The sequence below is a fragment of the Sinohyriopsis cumingii genome, chromosome 7, assembly GCF_028554795.1.
Source record: "Sinohyriopsis cumingii isolate HCF-2022 chromosome 7, ASM2855479v2, whole genome shotgun sequence".
In the NCBI taxonomy this organism is placed as follows: domain Eukaryota; kingdom Metazoa; phylum Mollusca; class Bivalvia; order Unionida; family Unionidae; genus Sinohyriopsis; species Sinohyriopsis cumingii.
In genome coordinates, this window is record NC_142967.1 from 92,678,384 (window position 1) to 92,705,784 (window position 27,401).

The following is a 27,401-nucleotide window of genomic DNA, read 5'->3' on the forward strand; positions in this document are numbered from 1 at the left end:
ACAGTTTTGGCGTTTATATGCCAAATGTTGTGTTAAAATAGAAATAACAGCATTTTTAAAACTATGAAGTAGTTCATGGTAATTTTAAGACAAAAAGCTTGTTTATTTCCCGGACTAAGAACTTGTTTAGCTCAAAGCATTGGGAAACCATTATCAATTTTCGTGTTAATATACTGCCGTCGAGTATTGGCTGGGACGCCACTAATGATGTCCGTTAATCATCAGATACAGAATTGTAATCTCTTCATATCATGAAATATGGACACCAGGACGAACAGATGAAGCAGAACAAATATAAATGTTATCCAATTGCTGATTAAAGTTTTGTACGATTCATCTGAGAAGGACAATAGTTATTATAAAAAATTGCAAGTTTTAAATGAGCAAGGCAATGGTTAATGCAAAGAATTGCAAGATTTATCTCAGAATGGTGTCAAGTTTGCTCAACCCCGGTTCGTAAGTCGTTATAAACTAAGGTATTATTATTATTACAATCCATGTTGACGTCTGAACATTCTGCAGGCTAGAGTTAGTATCTTACGCAAGGTTACCGTGACCAGCGAGACGACCCGGCATCTTGAATCCGCATAGGCGTTAGATCGAGCGACTTCCCACCTAGGTATCCCGAGTCTCTAAGAGAGGATACGTAAGTAAGACTAACGGAGCAGTCGGAGTAGAGATGTCTAGTGGGAATAGCGTCGAGGCCGAGGAGGAGGAGGAAAGGGAATCTATGAGGAGAAAGTGGAGAAGGAGGAGAAATATAGATAAGTCGAGGAGGAGAAGGAATTTGGGGAAAGTCGGGAGGAAGAGGAGAAGGAATTAGATGAATAGGAGAGATGAATACACATATGAGTAGAATACAAAGATAGGTGGAAAGCTATCTCACACTACAAATTAAATGATGCAATAGGCTAACACAGGGTCGAGAGGAAGGAGAGTACTTGGGAAATTTTAATCATTTGATTATTGAATTGTCATTGAATTGTTATTAGTTGAATTTCACATTTTTGTATATTTAACTATTTAACTGGCGGCATTGCAGACTGGGGGCTCGGAGTTTTACATATATCTATCGCTAATTTAACTTCCAACCGAAATCAAGCCTGAGTGAGATTTCTATAATAATTTAAATAAATATTGGAAGCACCCCACCCCACACCTACCACAGTGATGACATAACAACCCCGACACGCCACAAACAGCAATAGTTATTATAAAGGATTGCAAGATTTACCTGAGAAGGTAAATAGTTAATATAAAGGAGTGTAAAATTTACCTGAGTAGGGCAATGGTTAATGTAAAGAATTGCAAGATTTACCTTAGAAGGGCAATAGTTAATATAAAGGAATGCGACATTTGTCTGAGAAGGGCAATATTAAATATAAAGGAATACGACATTTACCTGAGAAGGGCAATAGTTCATATAAAGGAATGCAACATTTACCGGAGAAGAGCAATAGTTATTATAAAGGATTGCAGGATTTATCTGTGAAGGGCGATAATTACTTTGCACATTAGGATTTTCTGTTACAATATCTTCATGAGGTAAAATGATAAACAAAAATGACAAATACATATAACAAGATATTTGCTTGATATATTTAATATTCGTATGTTTGTAGAAATTGAAGTTGTTAGATTTGTTAGCTGGCAATATTGGCAATATTGACTATATAAAATCAAATTTTTTTTTTTGGGGGGGGGTTAAAGTTAAAGGTTGTGTCGAGAGTAATTGTACTTTTGATTTAGCTTTTGTATTGACAAAGTTTTAATTCAAGTTGCCACGGGAACACTCTTACAGTTTAATGATCCCATGAAAGAAATAATATATGAATCAGCATTTGACTAATATGATATATACATGTCAAATATGTATGGTTTACAAATTTCGCTTATAACTGACAAAATTTCATTGGTTTCCTTGCGGAATGTAATTGACAAACTGTCCATGATACACTGGTTTCCATGGAATGTTTAATTGACAAAATGTACAACTTTCATTGGTTTCCTTGTCCAGTGTACGTAAAATATTGTTTCAGCATACACTGGTTTCTGTGCAAAAGTGTAACTGACAAAATTTCATTCGTGCGCCGGTTTCCATTCCCAGTGGAAAATTACCAGTAACAGTCTAATGCTGCTCTGACCGAATTTGTCCTAATCACAATATTTACAATTTGTCACCTAAGCAAGATTTTTTTACATGACCGGTATTTAAATTTGACAAATTATTCTTTTTAAAAACCAATCACTCTTGTAATATAACGATCCGACAGCTATTTGCATACTGATGAGATTGAAAATTATCGGGAAGCGTTCAATCCTTTAATATTTTTTTATAAAGTAGCTTTGCATAAACTGATTTTCTGAGGAGAAATTGAATCCACTTAAGTCTTCATAGTATACGAAGCCACGGTGACTAGGTGGAAAGCGAGCTGGACTCACAATCAGTAGGTTGCAGGTTCAAATCTTGCATACGCCAGTCCGAGTCGGCTTTCGTGATAAGTCATTGGGCAAGATGCTACCCTCCCTTTTCCACGAGTTGATGTATCTTTATCCAATAAATCAAACTTATTTTTTATGAAATTTCACAGAGGAAACAAAAATCTATACACACGCCTGTCCGAGTCGGCTTCCGTGATGAGTCATTGGGCAAGACGCTATCCTCCCTTTTCCACGAGTTGATGTATCTTTATCCAATAAATCAAACTTATTTTTATGAAATTTCACAGAGGAAAGGAAAATCTATGTTAAGAATGAATGTAACGATAAGCAGCACGAATGGAAATAGCCTGGATCTTTTCATGGAAATAGCCTGGATGTTGTCATGGAAATAACCTTAATTTTATCATGGAAATAGCCTGGATGTTATCATGGAAATAGCCTTAATGTTATCATGGAAATAGCATTGATGTTATCATGGAAATAGCCTGGATGTTATCATGAAAATAGCCTGGATGTTATCAAGCAAAAATCTATGGTGACTTGGTCGAGGAAGACGATCTCACTGCCGATAACGGCGACCCTGTGAAATGCAAACCTCACGCAGAACTATTTTATCTTTATTTTAAATGAAAGACACTCATTTTTATAGTAATCATATTTCCGAACAGTGGGAAAATGTTCGATCGATGAATTCTGCGGATAGAGAAATTTAAAAAACATTTTGATATCATTTTGTCAGTAAAAAAATATGCTACATTTATGTTTCAGAGATGCAAAACCTATTTTAAACAATGAAAAGCCATAATAATTCTGTCTTATCTCACATAAGCTAATTTAGATCATTTTTTAAATACATAATGTTTGTAATTTTTGGAAACTGTTATGGTAAATCGATTTTTAAATAAAAGCCTGTAATTTAGTTTGTAACTGTTAGGTGATAACATTTTTTTAAATATGCGACACCTACTATTTTGTTTGTAACTATTATGTCAGGTAAACGTTTTAATCCATAAGGCTGCCATTTAACTTTAAAGGTTATGTCAAAATAAGTTTGTAATACACGGTACATGACATGTAATAGTTATGCCAGATCAGTTTTGAAATATATATGGCCTGCAGTGGAGTTTATATCTCTTATATAAGATAAATTTTTAAATGCACAAGGCATGCGATTTATTTTGAAACTGATAGATCAATTTTTAAATCCGTAAGGTCTGTCATTTAGTTTGTAATTGTTTTATCAGAACAAGTTTTGAATATGCGAGTCGTGCCATTTAATTTGCAACAGTTCCGTCAGATTATATTTTAAACACATGTCGATTGAACTTTTGTTTGCAAATGTTATGCTAGATCAAATTTAAAAGCGTAAGGCCTGCCACTAAGTTTGTAGCTGTTAAAAATTCGACAGCTTAAAACACAAATTTCAATATTGATGCATCAAAATTTATTCCTTAAGAATCAAATAAACCTATTTTGCGTAAGCCATGCGGTCCACGACAAAGGGCACCAATCAAGAGTACATTTCCAAATTATATGCGGTTAGATTTTTTCTATTTCTTACAATCAAATATCCGTTCTCATCGGGTCAGTTCCCAACCCCCTTTTAAAAATACCGCTTGTAGTGACTGAGGAAGATGGCAAAAGAGTATGTTTCCACTGAAGTTTTAAAGGCTAATTAGAATAAACTTAATTCATATTGACGTTATATTTTTTTCTTTAAAACCAACATAAAGCTTTATGAAAATTAGTAAATAATATCCACGGAAATAGTCTTATTACATGATGTGATCTGAAATCGTTTTCAGAGAATCGATTTTGTGTCAGTCCGGAAAAACAAGATTTCGTGGCTAATAATAGTGACCGTATTCAGTACTCTCAGAAATTGCTTTCGCTTCATTTCAAACTAGTCATACGTTGTTCAATTAAATACGAATATTGATCATCCGATAAATTCGGTGGATATAGAATTGGGAGAAAGTATTCAATATCAATTCGTCCGTAAACGGGAAAGAAAATTGCTACATGTACATTTAGGGTCCAGAGATAACAGGCACTATTAAAAATGTCCGGATATATCGGGTTATCCTTTTCATTTCAAATATGCTATGACCAGCCTGAAAATTTTTTCGTTAGTTAGCTTTAATCTGAAAATACAAAAAAAGATAAGTAATTTTCTTGATATTGCAGTTATTATGTTAGAACCTTATCCGATCTACAATACCAAGAACGACATTAATGCAATCCGCTATATAGACTGTATTAAACGTAGTACTGTCATACTTCAAAGGATAATTATGAACTACTTACCACATATGGACACAAAAACGAGAATGAACCATGCAAAATGTGTCACATGGATCAAATTGACATATCGACCACGATTCGCCTACTCAATGACCGATCGACTTTGCACTGCTTTCACAATAAACTATCGACCATGTTCCGCCTACTTACTGACCTATTGAATTAGCTCCACCTATTCAATGACCTATCGACAAGGTTCTACCTACCAAGTGAATTATCCACCATGTTCTGCTCACAAATTAACCTGATTAACTTTGCTCCACTCACCCGTTAACTTTCGAATATACTCCACCACCTCTGACATGGAGTAGGCTTCATCTACTAAGTGGCCGAACTTTGTTGACTAATTAACCTATCGACTATGTTTCTCCTACTCACAGACCTACGGACTAAGGCAGCTCCAGCTACTAACTTACCGACTATGCACCTCTATTCATTAACCTAATTCATTCAGGTCCCACTTTTACCAACGTGAGACTTGATGTTCTGGTTCGACTTAAGGCATATGATTGGTCAATTTTAAATCAGAATTTAGAGTTCCGCCAATCAGATCGCTGGACTCAAGAATTAAGTTTAAGTTCAGACTTAAGTTCTGCTGTGAAATCCAGGCCAGATTGGATGGATCTTAAGTCCGGTATCAGTGTAACTAATTAAATGTATGAAGTCCTTAATGAAACCGTAAAACATTTTTGGTGAAACTGCTCTAAGTCCAAAACATCCAATCGGGTTCAAAAGGACAAAACTAGAAACAGTCACAGCCTTTTGATGGATGTAGAAATTTATGCTGCAATTTAACGAACACAATAACAAGCTAATTTGTTATATTTGAAAATTCTACCTCTTTGAACAGCAAAGTTATTTGCAATAAAAAAAATCTCAAATTATCGGTTGAGCTCAAATGTTTGCAGATGATGTTTCAAAATTAGTTAAAACGTTAGAACAGATAATTACTCAGATTGGATAAGAATTAAATCTCTTTTCTCGACAAAGCATTTGTGTGTACCTAGCTTTCATGAAACCTAAACAACTGTTATTTAGGTTTTGACACCGTTTCTCGCGCCATATTCTTTATTATTCTCCAAACATATCTAACAGGAAGTGACTAAAGTATTTGACAATCGCAGTACAATTAGTGGCCTTCACTCAATAAGCATCTCTATTTGGCTTTCGGTTTACAATATTTAATAAGGCATTCACTTGTTACGCATTTCTGTTTGACTTTCGGTTCACAATGCTTAACAAGGCATTCACTCGATAAGCATCCTTATTTGACTTTAGGTTCACAATGCTTAACAAGGCATTCACTCGATAAGCATCCCTATTTGACTTTAGGTTCACAATGTTTAACAAGGCATTCACTCGATAAGCATCCTTATTTGACTTTCGGTTCACAATGCTTAACAAGGCATTCACTCGATAAGCATCCTTATTTGACTTTAGGTTCACAATGTTTAACAAGGCATTCACTCAATAAGCATCTCTATTTGGCTTTCGGTTCACAATGTTTAATAAGGCATTCACTTGTTAAGCATTTCTGTTTGACTTTAAGTTCACAATGTTTAACAAGGCATTCACTCGATAAGCATCCCTATTTGACTTTCGGTTCACAATGCTTAACAAGGCATTCACTCGATAAGCATCCTTATTTGACTTTAGGTTCACAATGTTTAACAAGGCATTCACTCAATAAGCATCTCTATTTGGCTTTCGGTTCACAATGCTTAACAAGGCATTCACTCGATAAGCATCCTTATTTGACTTTAGGTTCACAATGTTTAACAAGGCATTCACTCGATAAGCATCCCTATTTGACTTTAGGTTCACAATGCTTAACAAGGCATTCACTCGATAAGCATCCCTATTTGACTTTAGGTTCACAATGTTTAACAAGGCATTCACTCAATAAGCATCTCTATTTGACTTTAGGTTCACAATGTTTAACAAGGCATTCACTCAATAAGCATCCCTATTTGACTTTAGGTTCACAATGCTTAACAAGGCATTCACTCGATAAGCATTTCTGTTTGACTTTCGGTTCACAATGCTTAACAAGGCATTCACTCGATAAGCATCCTTATTTGACTTTAGGTTCACAATGCTTAACAAGGCATTCACTTGATAAGCATCCTTATTTGACTTTCGGTTCACAATGCTTAACAAGGCATTCACTCGATAAGCATCCTTATCTGACTTTAGGTTCACAATGCTTAACAAGGCATTCACTTGATAAGCATCCTTATTTGACTTTAGGTTCACAATGCTTAACAAGGCATTCACTCGATAAGCATCCCTATTTGACTTTAGGTTCACAATGTTTAACAAGGCATTCACTCGATAAGCATCCCTATTTGACTTTAGGTTCACAATGTTTAACAAGGCATTCACTCGATAAGCATTTGTATCTGGCTTTCGTTTTACTACGTTTAATAAGGCCTTCACTCAATAAACATCTCTATTTGGCTTTCGGTTCACAATGCTTAACAAGGCCTTCAATCAATAAGCATCCCTATTTGACTTTAGGTTCACAATTTTTAACAAGGCATTCACTTGATAAGCATCTTTGACTGGCTTAGGTTCACAGTGTCTAACAAGGCCTTCACTCAATAAGCATATCTATTTGACTTTCAGTTCACTATGTTTAGCAAGGCCTTCACTCAATAAACACCTCTACTGGGCTTTTAGTTCACTGAAAAAGTAAATATTGTTTCGAGTAATGATTGGTCATCCTAACTTAAATATCGGATATCCTTTTTTCTTTTTATAAATATGTGACCTCTTCAATCTTATTTGAATAAAATATGGGTTTAATGTGCATCTAATTTCCCTTTAGCAACCGTAATTGTTTTTTTTTTTCTCTTCAGTTGGCTATAATTTAGACAAGCAAAGTTGGAATACCTTTAGGAGACATACATTCAATATTTTAAAGAGGCCATAAAGGGCTTTGCTTCTATTGATTTTCCGAGAAAATGTTGAACCAAATCATTTCTTATTGGTTTGAAATGTCATACAAAGTTCTGTTGTATATATAAAACAGTACACAATACAAATGGAAGGATATAGTTCGAATTTTGTCACGCAACGTGAAATCCTCCAGGTAAAATCAAAGTTTGATTTTGTCCAGACAAAGCTTTTACTGCCTGTACAGTAATATTCGGAAATGTCCTATCTGTTTTATATCCTAGCAGACCGATTGATCCATTACTTCCCCTTATGTTGAATTTTCATCGTGTATTCTCATCCGTCAACATGATGGAAAGCACAAGATGTATCGTGCAGCGATAGCTGGAACTTGCTCCAATCAGTCATCAAAATACATTTTGTTATTGAATGAAATGTTTTGTCGTCAGGTTTCTGTGGGGGTTGGTATTGGGGTGGCTTTCGTTTTCTGCGATTTACAGTTATTGCGCCAGAAAATCAAATGATCTGCAACGAAAATAATAATAACCGAGCTGCAATACAAGCGCTTGAATATTAACCGATCTGCAATACAACCGCTAGAATATAAATCGGTCTACAATACAGCCGCTAGAATAATAAACGATCAGCAATATAACCGCAAGAATGTAAACCGATCTGCATAGTTCAGAGTGGCTCCGAGTGTCCGAGTGGTCTAAAGCGTTCTCCGTTCCGGGTCACTGCCATCTCACCTCTGTCTGCGTGAATTCGAATCTCAGGGTCGGCTAACGTGGGTACGTGAGAAAGCTTGCCAGTAGCTTCTCGTGAGCCGGTGGTTCTTCCAGGGGTTTCCCAGGGTTCTTCCTCCACCAGTTATACTGGCCGCCATGTATAGCCTATCCTGTGCTGATAAATGCAGCTAAAACCCTACAACAACAACAAAATAGTTCGGAATTCGTAAAACTAAGCACACTTATTGTGTAGTTATTACCATTTACAATCCTTATAGGCTCATTAGAAACTGCTTGACTGATAACAAGTTTAAACTAATATAATATTTATCGGATGGATCGTATTTATAATGGATGGTAACACATTGGATACACATTGCCCAATTACAAATTATTATACTTCACTTACTTTTAATGACAATCCAGTTTTACCAGGTTTGTAAAAATCCACTTATTTAGGAAAACTACAATAGACATTACAATCAATATAAACAACTGAACCAGAAATTAAATCCAGAACGGGACCAGATTATTTTAAGATAGCGGTAGAAACGTTGACATATGGCTTCTGTGTCTTGGACTTTATAATTAGTTTAAGCCAGACTTGGAAAATAATCAGATTGGAAAGAAAAATATTTCTTTTATGGTTACTGAAAAATTGTTTTGTTAATTGACCCATATTTAATTCACACAAAATATAAAATTTGATTGGACTTAAATTATATTCGACAAGGACTGAGCTTGAATTTGTTTTCTTCCAAAAATTCAAACAATAATAAACTTAGGTTTTCATAGCACGAAAGAAGCTAGTGTTTTTAAAAACAAAATAACCATGTGCCACACTAATTTAATAACGGTCAGACTTTCCATCGAAATGAAATCCCCTAGATCTTATTAGAATCAAATATGCGTTTGTATAGCACTAATATCCTCCCCACAACGGTAAACAAATATATTTCAGCTGGAGATATACGGCGTCGAATTGATTCCCAAAAATGAATGTTGCCAATTCGTAAAAAATATTAAATGATGGTGATAATTATTTTTTAAAAAATGGTTTATTTTATTCTTAATCTTTTTAGTTGAAATGAGAACCAGATTGTAATAGAATTCCCATATAGAAATGTTAATTGATCTAGAATTATGCTAATGTAGTACATCTGAGAACGCATCTGATTTCATCCCGTCCCTACGAATGTTTTTATATATATATATATATATATATATATATTAAAAAAATTGTATGTTTAAGAAGACGCTGCAGCTATTAAAAATGTGAAGAGGACGCAAAGATGTCTTCTTATCTTACAAAGACACAATTAGTATGCAGATTCAAATACAAAAGATGGGATATTTACTTGAAACCAAAGCTGATATGCAAATATATCAACGATCCATAGTAAAATGCTTGGCAATAATAGATTAAAATATTTGCACTTCTTAGTAAATTGAGTTCTTGATAGATTTGTATTAATACTTAGTAATGCCATTGTTTAAGGGTCATAAAAATAGCAATCACAAGATTGACTGGTCAAAATTGTATCCAATAGATTACGGTTGGTGGGTATTGAGGTTTACAGTTATGCCAGTAAGAAATAGACACAGTAACAAATTCGTCTTAATTATTTTTAAAAAAATATTAGTGTGGCAATATGAGTCGGATAGTTAAGTTATTAACAATTTTATATAGTGTAAATATTTGAGAAAAACATACATGAAATAGTTTTCGACGTGAGTCTCGACAAGATTCATGACCAAAAACATAATAACGTAACAGGGCTTGACCATGTGTTTTTCATTGATGCTCGTACCGGTCGGGACATTTAGTACATGCCCTCTTTTTGTCGGGAGGTTTTGGCTGAGTTTTCCTGCGCGACGTGTTTTCTTTTAGAAACAAGGACATGCACTATGACAACACAATTACCATGATTAGAGTGAAATGTATGTTTACACTATATTCAGACGTGATTATTTGCTCAAGTGTTTGAGAATATGAAATTATGTGGAAATAAACTTCCTTTCTAGCCATAAAAGAGATTTGTTTTTGTTGTTGTTTTGTGGATTTAACACCATTTTTCAGCATATGATAGGCTCTACATGGCGGTCAGTATATTTGGTGGAGTAGGAGCCTTGGAATACACCAGGAAAAACTACCGACACACGGCCAGCTTCTGGCAACCTTTCTCACATAATCGTCTTGGTAGAGCAACAGTGAAACCGACCGCGAATGTGCAAATGTTTACGGTGTTTTGTTCAGTTATTCTCGTGTCTGCCATATATAGAATCAGTACCAATAATCAATACGAAACTGGCAGTCGCGTGTAACGGGGAGAGGTAGTTTGATCCAAAATTTGTATTTTTTCTTAAAATTTCAAAATAATTTACGACTCAATTGTCCTTGACCAACGTTATTTTTAATGTGACAGTTTAATCAAACACGACGTCAGTCTGAAAGATTACTTTTTACTTCATTCCAGATGAACGCTGTAAATGAATGCGAATAGTTAGACATGTTAGGAGTTAAGGGATTTATTTTTGCAATGTTAAACATATCCACGTATCAGAAAAATCTGATCAGCTAAGTAATAGGTATAACCTTTCCGTCTTTAACCATTGCTACGCAAAGCTTTAAGAAATCGATTAACACTTTTAATTAATCCGTTAACAATTTAACTTCAGTTGATGAACTTGAATTACCAGGAATACATTGGGATATTATTGCAAATGACTGCATAGCTACACCCGGGGTGTCCCCGGTAAAATTTTGATATGATAAACAAAACAAAAACATACCCTTTAATATTGGCACAAGGAAACTGAAGATGCCCACAATGCCTCTCTTGTAGAACGCTCCCAATTTAAGCTGAACGTAACACACGGGTATACAAATTAGCACGACCAACAAGTAGTAGGCCACAAGGAATAAGCCTGCAAGAGAAAAAATATATGAGAAATAATGAACGATTTGTCATGATAATGAGCTGAGGATATACGTTTGCTGTAAATGCAATCCAGAGAAGACATTATACATCAGATTTGGATTGATATCAGCGTCTTGTATCCGCAGCGTCTAGAAGCACAGCGAGATCACAAACTGCATTTTTTTTTATTGAGGTGAGCCATAATTTTAGCTCCGGGAAATAACAAGCATTTCTGGTTAGATTATCCATGAGCCGTATGTCGGAAAGTTGAGGCACGAAATCGAGGGATTCAGTAGCATAGTAAGAGAAAGTCTCAATAAAGCACATGGTTAATCTCAATTGCATACATTATATTCATTGTCGTAAGTTTGTAATTACTTGTTGAATTCATTCATTTTACATAAATTTTTTCGTGAGTTTGAAGCCAAGATTGCATGCCTTTGTCTCAGATGTTATATGATTCATGGAGTTTATGAATGAATGTGGATTTAGTGTCGGTATTTAATAGAAATCATGTAAAGATTTTATGCATTTCTTCTTATACAACTTATAAGAAGTAAATTTTCTCTCTTCAATGATTTGTATAATGTATGCTGGTAATTAGTTTACTATGTCTATGTCAATAATCGCCAATTAGCAAAGTAACTTAGTTGGGACAAGGAGTGGAGTCCATTAATTCCTGTGTGTAACTAACGGTGGTGTTAGCATTAGGTACGCATGTTGACCGACATCGTGAGTTAGTGATTTGCAGCTCAAAGTGGCGCAATAAAAGTTATCAACGAGGTCAAATGATGCCATAGTGTTCCAAGTAGAGATGCGAGGAGCCGCTAGAAAAAAATGTAAATTCATTTTAAAGGATTGAGAGTGTGTATTAGTTTGCGAAATGACCATTTTTAGTTCTGTTGAATATAGATAGATGATATCTTACGTAAAAAGAGTGGACATATATTTTTAACTCAGGAGAAGGATAAAAAGAACTGACACGTATTAAGTTTGGGTATTATATTTTTTATTTGAAGGTAAAAAATAGCTCCTTTCCTGTGCTGCATAGTTAAAAAAAAGAGCAGTCTACAACCAAGATGGTTGGTGATCCAAAGACGCTGGGAAGAGAGACAGAGAGAAGAGAAAAAAGTACGGCAAAGCCGACTTGTCACCAACAGTGATTTGAAAAAGACCGAAAGCAACTAGCTGAGGACAAATGTAATGTGAGCAATATTAAGTGTGCGTACTCCCAATTTATTATTTATAGATCTGACAAATTGTGACAGTTTTCCGTTGCAAATGCTCACAAAAACGTACGCCCCAAAAATTATATATTCAGGGAGCCACGTGCAATATGCAAATAGGAATGTATCCACTTGGGATATGAACAGGATATAAATTGTTTTAACAGAGTGTTATTGACAGCGTATACAGATCGCGTTATAAGAAACCACTGGAATAAATCAAGTGGATTTTGGAGGCAAATTTCGGAACTAAATAGCGTAAGGGAGCAGCATCACTTTTGCTTTCTTTAGAGCAAAGACTCAGCTCCTTGTTTCGCATTTGTGGGCTTTTATTGTATATGTAAAGAAGTTCGTTTTATTTTTAAAAAGGAATCTTGAATAAGCATGTTGTGGTTTTGCAAATAATGAATGTTTTGATTAAATAAATATAATCTTGGTTATATATGTCTTTATTTCTACGACAACTTTATTGTTCTTTGTGTGTGTGTGTGTGTGTGTGTGTGTGTGTGATTTAGATTTTTAACGTAGCTTTAACAATTTTTCAGTCATATCTATGATGTCTGCAGTGTGACAGTTTATAGTGATGTCTAGCACTGGGGCATGATGCCGCAGACATGTAGCATGATGTCCCATCCAGTCACATTATCCTGACATCAGGCCCACCAGTCCTAACACTAACCTCTTAATGCTGACCGCCAAGTGAGGCAGCTGTTGGTACCATTTTTGTAAGTCTTTGGTATGACTCGACCGGGGATCGCACCCACAAATTCCCGCTTCCGAGGCGGACGCTCTAACCACTAGGCTACCAGATTGGTCGTTCTTTTTTGTAAGTAATACATCCAAATGCTCGATTTTTTTATATGAGACCGAAATCAGAAATAACGTGTCATTTTTTCTTGAAATTAGTACAAGTAGGAAGAGACAATGATTTTGAATCAAGCTTTTCTGAAGTTTGATTTTTAGAAGTTGTGCCAGTTTGAGTTTTAGAAGGGCTTGTATTAGGCTGAAATACATTTCTGCCAGAAGACTGTTGAGTAGGAGTCTTATTTACAAAAGGAACTTTATGAGTTAAAGAATACTCATAAGCAGCACGAGCAGCATTTTCCATGGTTTCAATCTGATGCTCGTCAAGATAAGACTTAATGTCACTATGGACACAGTTTTTGAAATAGCAACATCTATCAAACAACTGCTATTTTTATCTAGCAAATTCAACATGAGTTTGTCCAGCTTCTTTTCTATAGTTTCTGAATTTTTGCCAATAAGCTTCATGGACTAATTCATAACCCCATAGGATGCATTCTTTAACCACATCATAGTTACCACTTTGGTGAACTGACAGTGAATTGTAAATATCACTAGCGTTACCAGTGAGTATACATTGTTATAACTGAGTCCAGTGCTCCCTTGGCCACTTCAAATGTTCAGCAACTTTTTCAAAACTAGTAAAATATTTGTCTACTTATTTTTCTTTGAAAGGGGGCACTAATCTAATGTTCTTTGCAAGGTCAAAACTTAAATTTGGATTTGAAGTATGAATGTGCTTTTCACTTGCCAGTTCCATTTCTTTTATTCTAAATTGATATTCCCTCTCTTTCTCTAGTTCTTCTTTACCTAATTGGATTTGCATTTGATGTTTTTGTAATTGCATTTGTTTTTCTTTTCTCTTTTTCCGCTTGTAAATGCATTTGTTCCTTTTGTAACTGCATTTGTCTTTCTTTCTCTTTTTCTTCCGCTTGTAAATGCATTTTTTTCTCTCTTTCCTGTCTCTCTCTCCTCTTTCTCATATTGTAACTGCATTTGTTTTTCTTGTAACTGCATTTGCATTCTTCTTCTTTATCTTTCTGAAGCTCCAGCTTCCTCAACTCCGATTCCATCGTATTTCAATTCTAATGATCGAAACCAAAGCACTTTAATCCAAAGCATTCTTTTCTACCAAATACTAAACCAAAATATTTCTTATATCCTGTTTCGCTAATGAAGCCTTTACCTCAGAAAGATAGTATTTTCTAGCAAGTTGAATGAATTCATCTTTTTTGAAAAGAGCTAATTGTTCTTGGGTAGGATTTGATAGAAAGATTTCCATTTTTGATGACATTTTAGAAAAAACTTGCTGATTTCACTAAAAATTTCAGAAACATGGGGAATTCAACTTTCCAAAAACAAAGATTTCAGAAATATTCTAGCCAAAATACAAAATTATCCCGGACGAGCCCCCATTTCTTATGTTACGTGGTTAGGCTCGAATAAACAATAACACAAGAAAGGGTGAAAACACAGGCTTTGAAAACTATAATAATTTATTTCCCTGGAAATTTTCTGTAAAAATATTTAAAAAATGATCTTACGGTTTTAAGAATCAAATCCAAATATGATCCAGTAATAATCCATGAATGAAATTATAGGAGTCCTAATAACAAAATGTCCTTCTGATTTCAAGTTCGAGTCTCGACGAAGAATCCAAGATGGAAGACGATGACGTATGATGTAACCTGTAGTGTTGAAGTCTACAGTTCCTTGTAGACATATGAAATATCACTCCGGTTTTGGAAATCTGGATAAATTTTTTATAAGTGCTGTTTTTGTTCAAGAATATCACATGCGCACATGCATTTTCCAGGTAAAAAGAATTATTCCTTTTGAATCCAAGTAATTTGAAATAACTCCAAACGGCACAACAGTCACTTTCCAGTGTAATAGCCCAACTTAGAATATCTCTCCAAAACAACGTTTATATCGTAAACTAAAACGGAAAAGGGGGTCACTTGATAATGTTCCAGAATATCGTCGAAATTATTTACTTGTTAAAAATCACGCATACCCAGTGTGGCCCTGACGAAAACCGATCATTTTAAAATAAGAAAAGAACTTTTTTACGTGGTTGCTACTAATCTTGAATCAAGGTCATGATCTAGGTAAACACCTGGTGTTTACTAAAACAAACAGGCAAGGTCAAACTATTTTGTGGAAAAAGTATCATCTCCAGTGAATAAGATTACATTACAATAGCATGTATTGAAATTTTATATATAGATATAAAACTGACTAACAAACAATTAAATTGAAAAAAAATTATATATATATATATATATATATATATATATATATATATATATATATATATATATATATATATATATATATATATATATATATATATATATATATATATATATATATATATAATAAGATATAAGTAAATCAAATATACATAACACAAGTATGTTTGGAACTTTGAGAGATCCGTATCCAGAGAAGGACGGGGGAATTCTCGGATGATAAGTGAGCGAATGCTCTGATAAAGCCCAAGGAAGTAGCTATACACACACCTAACTGCACAGTAGGGTAGAGAGCGCAGTCCGCAACTAAGATTTGATGACCCGACGAGGTTGAAGGGATAGAGAGAGAAGGAAAAAATACAGAAACACCGACTGATCACCAACAGTGATTTGGGAAAGACCTGAAGCACCAGTTGACACTGTCAGGCCGGTTAATCGAGTTAGATCTGTCACTCGATCTTATGATGAAATGTGCTCAATCAGTAACAGAACGGCTAAATTTGGCATAAGTTTGTAACTCTATTTCTGAGAGGAAGAGAATAATTTTCATGCCAATTTTGTTTATGTAATTTATTGTTGTGTTTTACATGCGGGTCCTCTTGTTTATCTATTCCTATATCTCTGCACAGTTCTCTGTTATTCCAGCCCTTAATTTTATATTTTATGTTCTTAATTACCGATCCGGGCAATAACATTGTGGTCGATCGTCTCCTACATAACGATAACCAAAAAGCCTTAAGGAGCGGAGAAGATCTCACCCATCTTCCATAAACACCCCCCTCACAGAGTGAAAATATTGTTTGTGCAAAGAATACAAGGATACTTTACATGTAAATGCCAGTTATTGATAATATTCTTCATCTCGAACAGCTAATTAGAATGATCTGTCTTCTTCCTCTCCAAAACTATTAGCAGATCTCCTGCATTCGTTTCAGTTTATGAAGCACATCTTATTCAAGTTGTGTTAGCTCACAAGTCAAAACATTATATGTGGGGGTTGTTATGTTTTCGGTTAGTGAAAAGGACACAAGCAGCGGAGTGAAGAATGAAAGAGTACTATGATTATAGTAGAATCGATGATAAGGTTGACACTGAGAAATTAAAATCCCAGTCGAGGGCTCATATCCGTCTTCTGCGATGCTCTGCTGAATCCAAAGACAATTTCTCTAACTCGAAGACTGGTGTTTCCATGTCTTTGTGCGAACTCCTGCATCAATTAATTTCTTACCGTTTTTTAAAAAAAAGAAGATAAAAAAAATTTATTAAATTTTATTCGATCAAATTAATATCCAGCTGTATTACACTACAAGCAGCATTCTAAGAAGGTCATTTAAAAAGCTGTAAAAAAACCCCCACTATTTTTGTTGCAAAGTATTCTTGCGGGGTGTAAGAACTCTAACAAGGTCATAGCATGATCATGTGACTTTGATTGTTGAAACGTCGTCGAGTGTTATTTTCAGCAGCAAGCCAGATGTTCGTCTGCCAAAACTTATCAATTTGAGAACTATCACTACGATTGCCTCCGAGTCTCATTCAGAGAGTCGAAGTCTCTGCACTAACATCTGAAAAAAGACGAGAATGTTCCGAATACGCCAGGCCAACATTCTAGCATACAAGAGTCTCTGAAAAAGCATATAGGTCAAAACGTAACATAAGTGCCAGAAAACAATAAAAGACTAATATGGTCCCAATAATAGAAACAGGAAAACACCTAGGAGAAAGGATCTTTTTTAAGTGCAGACAGGTGTTTACACGAGCAGTCTGAAGGCTGAATGTATTTAAGTGTAACATTAGTTTCGTACGAACACTTTTTGTTTGGAAACTATTTTTGCCTTCATAATTTTTGCCTTCATAAGTTATGACTCTAAATATGCTCCAACTACCATCGGTTTCTTTCAACTAAATGATAACGACTATTACAGTATTTAATAATATTCTGTTAGTGATATAGATACAGCATTACGTAGAAATTATAACCAGTATTAGTAATTATAAGTGTTGGCGTTGTTGTACATTGATGTTATGTGCTGAGCACATGGTGCTCCAAGGGCAACGAATGATCTTGTATGTTTTTATGTGCCGTTGACCACCAAACAACCAAAACACAAGCTCTGGATAGCAAATGGAAAAGTTGTCGTTATCTATAAAAATGGCTGAAAACAAAACCCATCACAAAAGGCACAAACAATGAGGGCTAAACATTTTCCATTTAAAGACAAATCGCCACGATTCCTCTGCAGTTTGTTAAGAATAATCAGTAGAACAACCACCATGGATCCTGATCCGCGGGCGCATTATGCTACGGCAGATCAGACATGTTCGTTGTTTGCAGTTTGGCTCAATTTATACGGTATAATGAATACTGATAATAAATTAGCACATTATCAAACTCTCCTTGTTGATCATAACAGGTTTATTGTAGTGAGAAACTCCGACATATAACAGTTGAATGTTAGGTATATCACTGAGTGGATCAATCAGCAAATGATTAAAAGTGATTTAGTTATATGATTTAATTATATGAAATAATAATAAACATGCAACGCTGTGTATCATATCGAATCCATAACTTAGTAGACAATGTAGAAGCTAAATACAAAGTTCAGCAAGGATTGCTCTGGTGTTGGGACTGTGGTATAAAATACGATATTTAACATGAGATCGTCGTAATTGTGGTATGGGCGGAAATGGGGTGGGTGGGAGTTAATCTCCGCCTCCGCAAACTGAATCTACACACACATATGAATATATCGGTCTGGTGGAAATACGGAAAAACTGTGCCACCATTGCTGATTTGTTCATCGTATCACTTAATTATTAACATCTACTAGATTGTGATTAAAACTAAAGCAACTACGTCTCAAATGATCTTATTGCATTCTTCATAACATATGTTTAGCTTTGTTTACCTTAAAAATGCATCGTTCTCGTTTTCAGTTTCAATTTCTTTGTCGACGCTCACAGTGCCGTCTAACGACCAACATTTGGAGCGCCTCCTTTTCATTTCACTCCTTATTTTTTTCACAAGTATCGTTTAGCTATCTAGTGCACAGCGATGAAAAATCGAAGTGGATCGGGTCATCCAAGACGACGGGGAGCGTCGAAAGAGAAGCACGATATTATGCTGCTATTCACTGAGCAAACTCGCAGAAGGAAAGGGAATAACAAGAAACTCTAGAAGGAACTGATGAGCTAATAGCCGCAAACAATTTCCTGGAGTCCAATTTTAAGTGTTGAGTGATTAAACCATCAGTTTCAGGATGGCCGCAATGGTGGCTATAGTAAATTCAGATCGGCATATTGTGCCAACTAGACACCATAAGAAGTCTTCTGGTGAAAGACCATGGCAATATTACTTTCCATTTAAGAGGATTAGAGACAACATGAGTTTCAACATGGCTGCCTGAGAAGACATACAGGATATCAGATTGTCATCAATTTTATGTAGGGACGACTAGACATCATAAGGAGTCTATAGGTGAAAATTCCAGTGACGATATGACCATTCATTCTCGAGGTGTAGCAATAACAAGATTTTAAATGTGACCGTCATTGCGGCCATATTAGAGGTATGATCGAGGACATTTTCATTTAGAGTTGACTCGACATCATAAGAAGACTTTTAGTTCATGTTGATATCACCACCTGTTCAAGCTGCCCGGGCAACATTTTGATTTAGGAACAACCGGACCTTTAAATGAATATGTATGTGCATTTTCAAGACAAACCACCATGATGTTTATGAAGAGTAGCGATATCAAATTTTGGTGACAGACAGACGGACGGACGACGGAAATAGATCATCCTTATGACCTATAAGATAAAAGAAATTGGTGCAATTGTATATCCTAGTACAACATTTAACCGCTGAATATGCGAGACTACTATATCGTGGGAGGAGAGAGTGGCGTAAGTCACTTCAAACAGCAACTGACATTTAGTATAAAATAGTCCAAACATCTAAGGACTGATGCGGATTTTGAATAACATTGCACCTAATAATAATAGATAATGTTTGACACTGCGTGATATCCTTTCCTCATGTTCGTGACTTCCTTATCCCGGCAGACAAAGATCGCCCACGCAAGATAATCATTTGATATTCATACATGATTAAATAATATCGTTTCCATTCTAATTTATATACGTCACTTTATTTAATTACTCCCCGGAGGCTTGAATTCGAGATGCGACTGTCATGCAACATTTGGTTAAAAATATAAGAAAATTTATGAAATGACGTCATTTACCTGGAATACATACAGAAGTTTTCCGGTAGCTGTCAGTGAGAGTGTAGTTATATTTTTTCGAGCGTCAAAGAAAGCAATTACTACGCCATATTTCGTGTGCACTGAACATGCTGTTCCTTATGAGGGTTTTCCTTTGCAGCGATTGATGCCTATTTTAGCAAACAAATGGGCATAGGAAAGGTAATAACTTTTAGGTAGCCCTTTCTGACGTAATTGAAATTCATAAAAACGTTGAGTCATATTTAAACGTGTTGATAATCAATGAAAAAGTCAAGAACAGGGCAGCGATAAATTTCCCATTTTCCATCTCTTAAGACACGCCATAGAATTAATAAACATGTTAAGTAGAAGATTAAAACTTTGGTTCATAACGCAACTGTAACAAATCCTAGCTGCACCGTGAAAATTGTTGATCACTGTTACAAACAAATAAGGTTGCCAGAGCTGAACAACATATGCAATTATCTACATTAGAACTGGTAATGTTTAATACTTAAGTCTCGTACAATTTCAAGGTCTCAGTATTTAAGAATGCAACATCGTCACCAAAGTTTGCATGTTAACGCATTCACGTGTTGATTGCCCCCTCCCCCAACTAATAGTGTTTGTTGGATACCCTGAAATCCACTTTTCTTGTCACATGGCGGTGATATTAAAACCTTCAATTTTAGGAAATTTACGTCTGTTGTAAAGGCTCGAAGTTCTTAAGATGGATAAACATTACATATATAGCACAGACTACTCCGACAAAGAACCCTGTCACGAGGAAGACGATTGAAATCCAAGGTATGCCGCGTAATTCAATCATACGTCGCAAATAACCGTTTTGGGGGAGTATTTGATATAAGCAAAAATCCCATTACACTGCACATGCGAAACTAGCAATTAATCCAAGTTTCAAACAGGTACCGACCGAATATACAGAGAGAGTTAATATATTAGATATAGCGTGTTCAAAACTATCGTATTTTATATATTTATACGGGAAATTATTGAAATCAATTTGTTCTCTACTCGGGAAGGATAAATGGTGAAGTTCATTGTTCATGAGAAAATGTTCAGCGGGTACGCTTAAAGATCAGTTTTCGAAGAGTGACAAGATATCAAGATATCAACTTTGGCATTATGCTAGTATCCGGATATTGCATCTCCTCAGGTTTAAATTTATATGTGCATCAATCTGCATGTAAAAGAGTTGCTGTCAAATGGATCCAATTTCATCTTTCACTAGAATTATTCATAAAGATTCCCCATAGATGAATTTTTCCTATTCCCGAGCAGAATAAAAAACAACAACATGACTTATGACTATACAAAGTATAACATGGTACCAAAATAACCTAGTGGTGAATCTGTTTACATTGCAACCTATAACAGTCTTGTTCTTCTTGTATACTAGTGAAACATTCTAATTCCATTTTCAGATAGATACCTGAAGGGTAGGTGGATCAGTGGTTAGCGTGCTGGACACGTGACCGAAAGAACGCGCGTTCGAATCCTACCATTGGATCAGACTGGTTAGGCTACCGTTTAGTATTCTTTTGCTAGGTGCTTTACTCCAATGCCTTGGGTCTAACTATCCTACTCGTGTTGCTGGGCCGTAAAACAACAAATCACCAACATAAACATAGATACTTAGAAACCGGCCACCTAATCTTCCAAGCGGATGGTGGGGTTGGATTAAAGATTATGGATTTTACTTTCCAATTAGTTTTCTTCCTAAATGCTTTTACCCCTAGAAAAATAACCTTAAAAGCCGCATTCTAAGATAAAGATAAAAGTTGATGATAAACATTTCGTGACTTTCTTTCAAAATGGGAGACCGTTAAATATTTCAAGGATGTTAGCAATGTATGTGTTTTGGTTTGATTTGGTGTTTTAGTGTACATAAACACATACAGATTGTTCAGTGCAGAGCAATGGAAGTAAAGTGCCTGCCAATTCACACACCGCGTTAGCTCATTCAATAGTTGGATGTAAACCCGATTTCTGCCAGGAATCCGGCACCCTAACCACTAAGAAATCCAGTCTCCGTCTTCAATTGGACTAAATCTTAGTACTTAGAGATATGCGTGGTCTTGAATCTTAATTTCGAGGTCAGCAAGTAAAATTGTTCCTACTGCATTCTACTTTCAATTTACAAGCGCACTTTTAAAAAAAACAACAAGAAAATGGAAAAGCCAGGTAAAAGTACATGAATGCTAGACCGAGCACAGCGATTTTCTTGAAGAAAACTGGTGTTTAGGGGCGGATTCAGGGGTGGGTGAGATGAGGTTGTGGTCAGAGCTGCCACCCCCAACAAAATTAGTGCAAAATAAAAGGCATGTTTCTTGAAGCAATATTTTTTAAACAATTAGATGTTTACATTTATGTTCAGGAAATATTTCTCTCCCTCTCCTCCCACCCCCACCCTATCAAACAGACCCCCTGTTTACTGGTTTACGACCTTCTATGCGATGTTCCCTGGTCTAACCCTGGTGTCGCAAGAGAGGCCAGGACCCGGCTTCACTAAATTTCTCAGAATTCCTACTCATATTGAGATTTTCGTTACCTTGCTTGCGATATTTCCTGAGATGTTTGTACTTTTGTCAGAAACACGAAGCCATTGCTGTTGGGCTTTATTCAAAAATATTTTTATCGTTGAATTAAATTGTTGAATAATGGTTGAAGATTTCCTCCTAATAAAGGAAATCTTTACATTTTCCTTAGAGGATACAACACACTCTGAGGAAGAATTCAAGCTAGTATGTCAGTATATTGAAAGGTAAATAAATGCTGAAAAAAAAGTGCAACTTTCATTCATAACAACAAACCAATAGGAAACTTTCATCCTGCCAGCAAACCTATAGGAAACTTTATTCCTGCCAACAAACCGTTAGGAAACTTTCATTCCTGCCAGCAAATCAATGGGAAACTTTCATTCTTGCCAACAAAACAATAGGAAACTTTCATTCCTGCCAACAAAACAATAGGAAACTTTCATTCCTGCCAAAAAGCCTATAGGAAAGAATTTAAAATGTCTCAATCTGAGAAAGACATTTTCGGAATCTTAACTGAAACAGGGATCAGACATTTCGTAGTAGACCCAGAAAACAATGCAAGCATGGCATATAATCGGCTAACTCAAAAAAGGGAAAATATATTTGTTAGGTGGCGTTTAAGGGTAATGCGAATATTACAGTTTAGGGTGAGTAACTCGTGTGCTTGTTCGATTTTCCATAATTCTAACCTTTATCCTTTAGAAAAGTTCATCCGCACTGCAAAATATTCTAGGTTTATTGAACCATTTAGGTCTCACTGGATAGTTTCGTATTTTGACACCTCCCTTATTTTCAAGGTAGAAGGCATGAACCTAATTATCACAAGCCTAGCACTTATAAATTCATACAGAAGCTATTTCTGAAATGTTGTTTAGATTTACTTTGAGTTAGGCTTGAAAATGGGTTGGCTTGTTTGGTGACTGCCTGTCACAGTTAAACTAGCACTGGAGATCAAATGCGTAACTTGGGCTGCAAATGAACAGCCGACTTGACTTACGTATGTCTGCTACAGAAGTAAATATCTAAAAATCCGGATGGTTGAGGGGTGATAAAAAGTATGTTAATTTGTTATAGTACTAGTGAACTTTATTCGTGCATAAGGCACATACTGATTCTTTTAGCCGCCTTGTCACAGGAAAATATTCAAAAAAGCTCTATGCTGTCAAAAATGAATGTAAAAAAGAGGGGTTGGTGGCAGTATTGGTTCAGTATAAAAGCCACCAGTTGTATAATGAATTAACCTGATTGCCGCAGTCAAAATCTCACATGTATGCTTTCTACAAAAATCATTAGTTTGTTTTTATTTGTATCTTCAGTGTACAATTATTCTCATTTTTCTGCAATAGGCCATTGTCTAATGAAAATCCACCAGATAAACTGTCCAGTGAGACCTTGACATTTAGTTGTGTGATTAAAGAATCCAAGTGGAAGCTGTTCAGTTTCCTGTCTTTCATCACGGAAGAACTCTCAAATAAAGAACTTCGGTGCTTTTATTATCTCGAGTGACATGAATAAGTTTCCAGTCGTCGATTTTGTTATTTTTTGCTTCAATATCGATCCTTTCCTTTGGTGGAACATCATATGTATGACAATCAGAATATCTGTTGGCAGTTTTGTTTGTTTTGTGCCTGATAATTAGCTACCGTATAAATTACTTAAGCTCCACCATGCCACCTATCTGCAACATGTACACTGAACACTACAAAACAATTAGTAGCACAATTAAGAAAGTATTAAATGATAAAGCATTGTAATGGTGACCCAAGGAGCAGTCCATTTTATTGCGTAACACCCACAAATCAAGTCAAACATGCAAACAAATTACTGTAAACACCTTTCACAGCTTTGATGAAAGTGATTGCTGAAACAAATAACATAGGAGGATTAAGATGATCATTAGCGTGTAAACCATATGGTACAGAACCTTGGTATGAACCTAGAACCCTCGTTGTAAACCATATGGTACAGAACCTTGGTATGAACCTAGAACCCTCGTTGTAAACCATATGGTACAGAACCTTGGTATGAACCTAGAACCCTCGTTGTAAACCATATGGTACAGAACCTTGGTATGAACCTAGAACCCTCGTTGTAAACCTTATGCTGCAGAACATTGGTATGAACCTAGAACCCTCGTTGTAAACCTTATGCTGCAGAACCTTGGTATGAACCTAGAACCCTCGTTGTAAACCTTATGCTACAGAACATTGGTATGAACCTAGAACCCTCGTTGTAAACCATATGGTACAGAACCTTGGTATGAACCTAGAACCCTCGTTGTAAACCATATGGTACAGAACCTTGGTATGAACCTAGAACCCTCGTTGTAAACCTTATGCTGCAGAACATTGGTATGAAGCTAGAACCCTCGTTGTAAACCTTATGCTGCAGAACATTGGTATGAACCTAGAACCCTCGTTGTAAACCTTATGCTGCAGAACATTGGTATGAACCTAGAACCCTCGTTGTAAACCTTATGCTACAGAACATTGGTAATGAACCTAGAACCCTCGTTGTAAACCTTATGCTACAGAACATTGGTATGAACCTAGAACACTCGTTGTAAACCATATGGTACAGAACCTTGGTATGAACCTAGAACCCTCGTTGTAAACCATATGGTACAGAACCGTGGTATGAACCTAGAACCCTCGTCCTAGAACTGATTTCACTATTTTATCTTAACTCTGGTGTACCTATCTTTAAAATATTAGCACTACTGGAAGAGTTACAAAATCACGCCATGCTATTATCTCAATTTTCAGTTCTTTGCAATCCATACTGACTTTAAATCTCCTAGCTAAGAACTATATACAGCATGAGTTGTTACACGGTACTGGATCCAAGAGGTAGATACGGTTTTATTCTAGAAGGCAAATTATTGATTGTATTCGAAACACTTAAGAAAATGTTGCTGTGGGCTTTAGAAATCAATCGCCATACGTATGAATGAATTAGGGGATAGCTTGCAGAAATTTCTACCAAAGACAGACTCGATAACCGCACAAATTGATTTACTTTCAACCCAAAAGTAAAAAGTTAATTGACGTAGTTATAAAAAACATTTTCCATGCTGTGAAATGCATTTTCTTGTCTTCTTTGTTTTTAAAGTGAGTAAGCTTTTAACATTTAAAATTGCAGATTGATTTATTTTGTTTCGGTATGATATTTGACGTGTTCTCTCTTGCACTTTATTAAGTTTTGAAAGGAAAGAAACGGACAGAATTAAAGATAATAAACAATAAACAATACTTGCCTAAAACTGATTAATTTTGGAGCTTGCATCATTTTTACGTATCCGATTTTGTTCGATCTTACAAACTGTCATGTTTGTGAAAATACTTTCGTTAGCTTTATATGATTAATTAGGACGAATTGCAATTGCTTTCATTTCCCATGTTATCACAAAGCACTGGCGATAATTAAGAAGCACGTTCACTTTCGTAAACACAGTTTCTTGGTTAGATTTTGCATTTGCTTTGTTTTTGCTTGTTTGTTTGCTTGCTTTTGTTTTGTTTGTTTTTATTTTGTTTTGTTTTTTGTTTGTTGTTGGTTTACTGTGTTCTTTTTAAGTACAGTAATACATGAATGTTATTTTTTGCTCAGGCAATCAGGACAAAATTTCTTACCGAGAAGAAAACCACGGTGAACGAACCTTCCTGGTTCAGCAATAGGATTCGAATTCGCAATCTTTCGGTCGCTAGTCTGACACGCTAAACACTGATGAAAGGCGCCCTTCCACGGAACGTTCTTATCGACGTGAGTTTGGTTTGTTTGTCTATCTTGTTTCTTTTTTTAGTCGAGAGCGGCGCTTCTTCCGTACCTGCATAAACACTGTAATGATGATATCTGTTTACTTGGGCGTTGGGTTGTTCTTTTTCAAATCGAAAGTTTCGTACTTATGAGAAGCTTATTCCGTACCTGCAGAAACACGATGGTAATTACGACGTAAATTGTTCAGTGTTTGCTATCAGCAAAGTTTCATATTTTTAATCAATTATTTGCGATGCGACTTCCTTGTGACTTTCAGATATTAGAGACAATACCATATCGATTTATTACCATGTAACTGTTGCCATGGAAATGGTTTAAACGTTTTACCCCCACGAGAGTTCTATGATAGAATGACGACGTGTGTGTACTCGTCTGTTTAGAAAAGTTAGTATTAAAATGGCATAATATTGAACTTCTTATTAATGATGATATCTGTCTGCTTGGGCGTCGGGTTGTTCGTTTTCAAATCGAAAGTTTCGTACTTATGAGAAGCTTATTCCGTACCTGCAGAAACACGATGGCAATTATGACGTAAATTGTTCAGTGTTTGCTATCAGAAAAGTTTCATATTTTTAATCAATTATTTGCGATGCGACTTCCTTGTGACTTTCAGATATTAGAGACAATAACATATCGATTTATTACCATGTAACTGTTGCCATGGAAATGGTTTTAACGTTTTACCCCCACGAGAGTTCTATGATAGAATGACGACGTGTGTGTGCTCGTCTATTTAGAAAAGTTAGTATTAAAATGGTATAATAATGAACTTATTAAGTAGTACGATAATGTTCATTTCCTTGATTTAGACTAAAATATACAGTCTAAGAAATGCACGTGAGTACCGAATTCGAACTTAAGACTGAATTCAGAAATTTCGAGTCCGGCAATCTAGACATTATGCTACCGCACCCCTGTCGTTCTTTTGACTGAATTTTTGAGGTTAGAGACATGCGTGGTGTTGAATCTTACTTTGAAGGTGTGCAGGTAATATACTTTCCTTTGACTGAATTTAAAAGGTTAGAGACATGCTTGGTGTTGAATCTTACTTTGAAGGTGTGCATGTAATATGCGTTCCTTTGAATTTTTGAGGTTAGAGACATGCGTGGTGTTGAATTTTACTTTGAAAGTGTGCAGGTAATATGCGTTCCTTTGACTGAATTTCTGTAGTTAGAGACATGCGTGGTGTTGAATCCTACTTTGAATGTGTGCAGGTAATATGTGTCGATTGCATTTTATTTTCAAATTACAAACGCACT

The 27,401-nt window shown here is 35.7% G+C and overlaps 1 protein-coding gene across 1 annotated transcript in view; it reads right to left on the reverse strand.

The window, feature by feature from the left end:
- LOC149795718 (sodium-dependent proline transporter-like) overlaps positions 1-27,401 on the reverse strand; it is a 71,220-nt gene that overhangs the window by 26,155 nt on the left and 17,664 nt on the right. Inside the window, exon 2 of the mRNA XM_089965612.1 lies at positions 11,166-11,300. Coding sequence (XP_089821738.1) covers positions 11,166-11,300 — 135 coding nt within the window. The remainder of the gene's footprint in view (positions 1-11,165; positions 11,301-27,401) is intronic.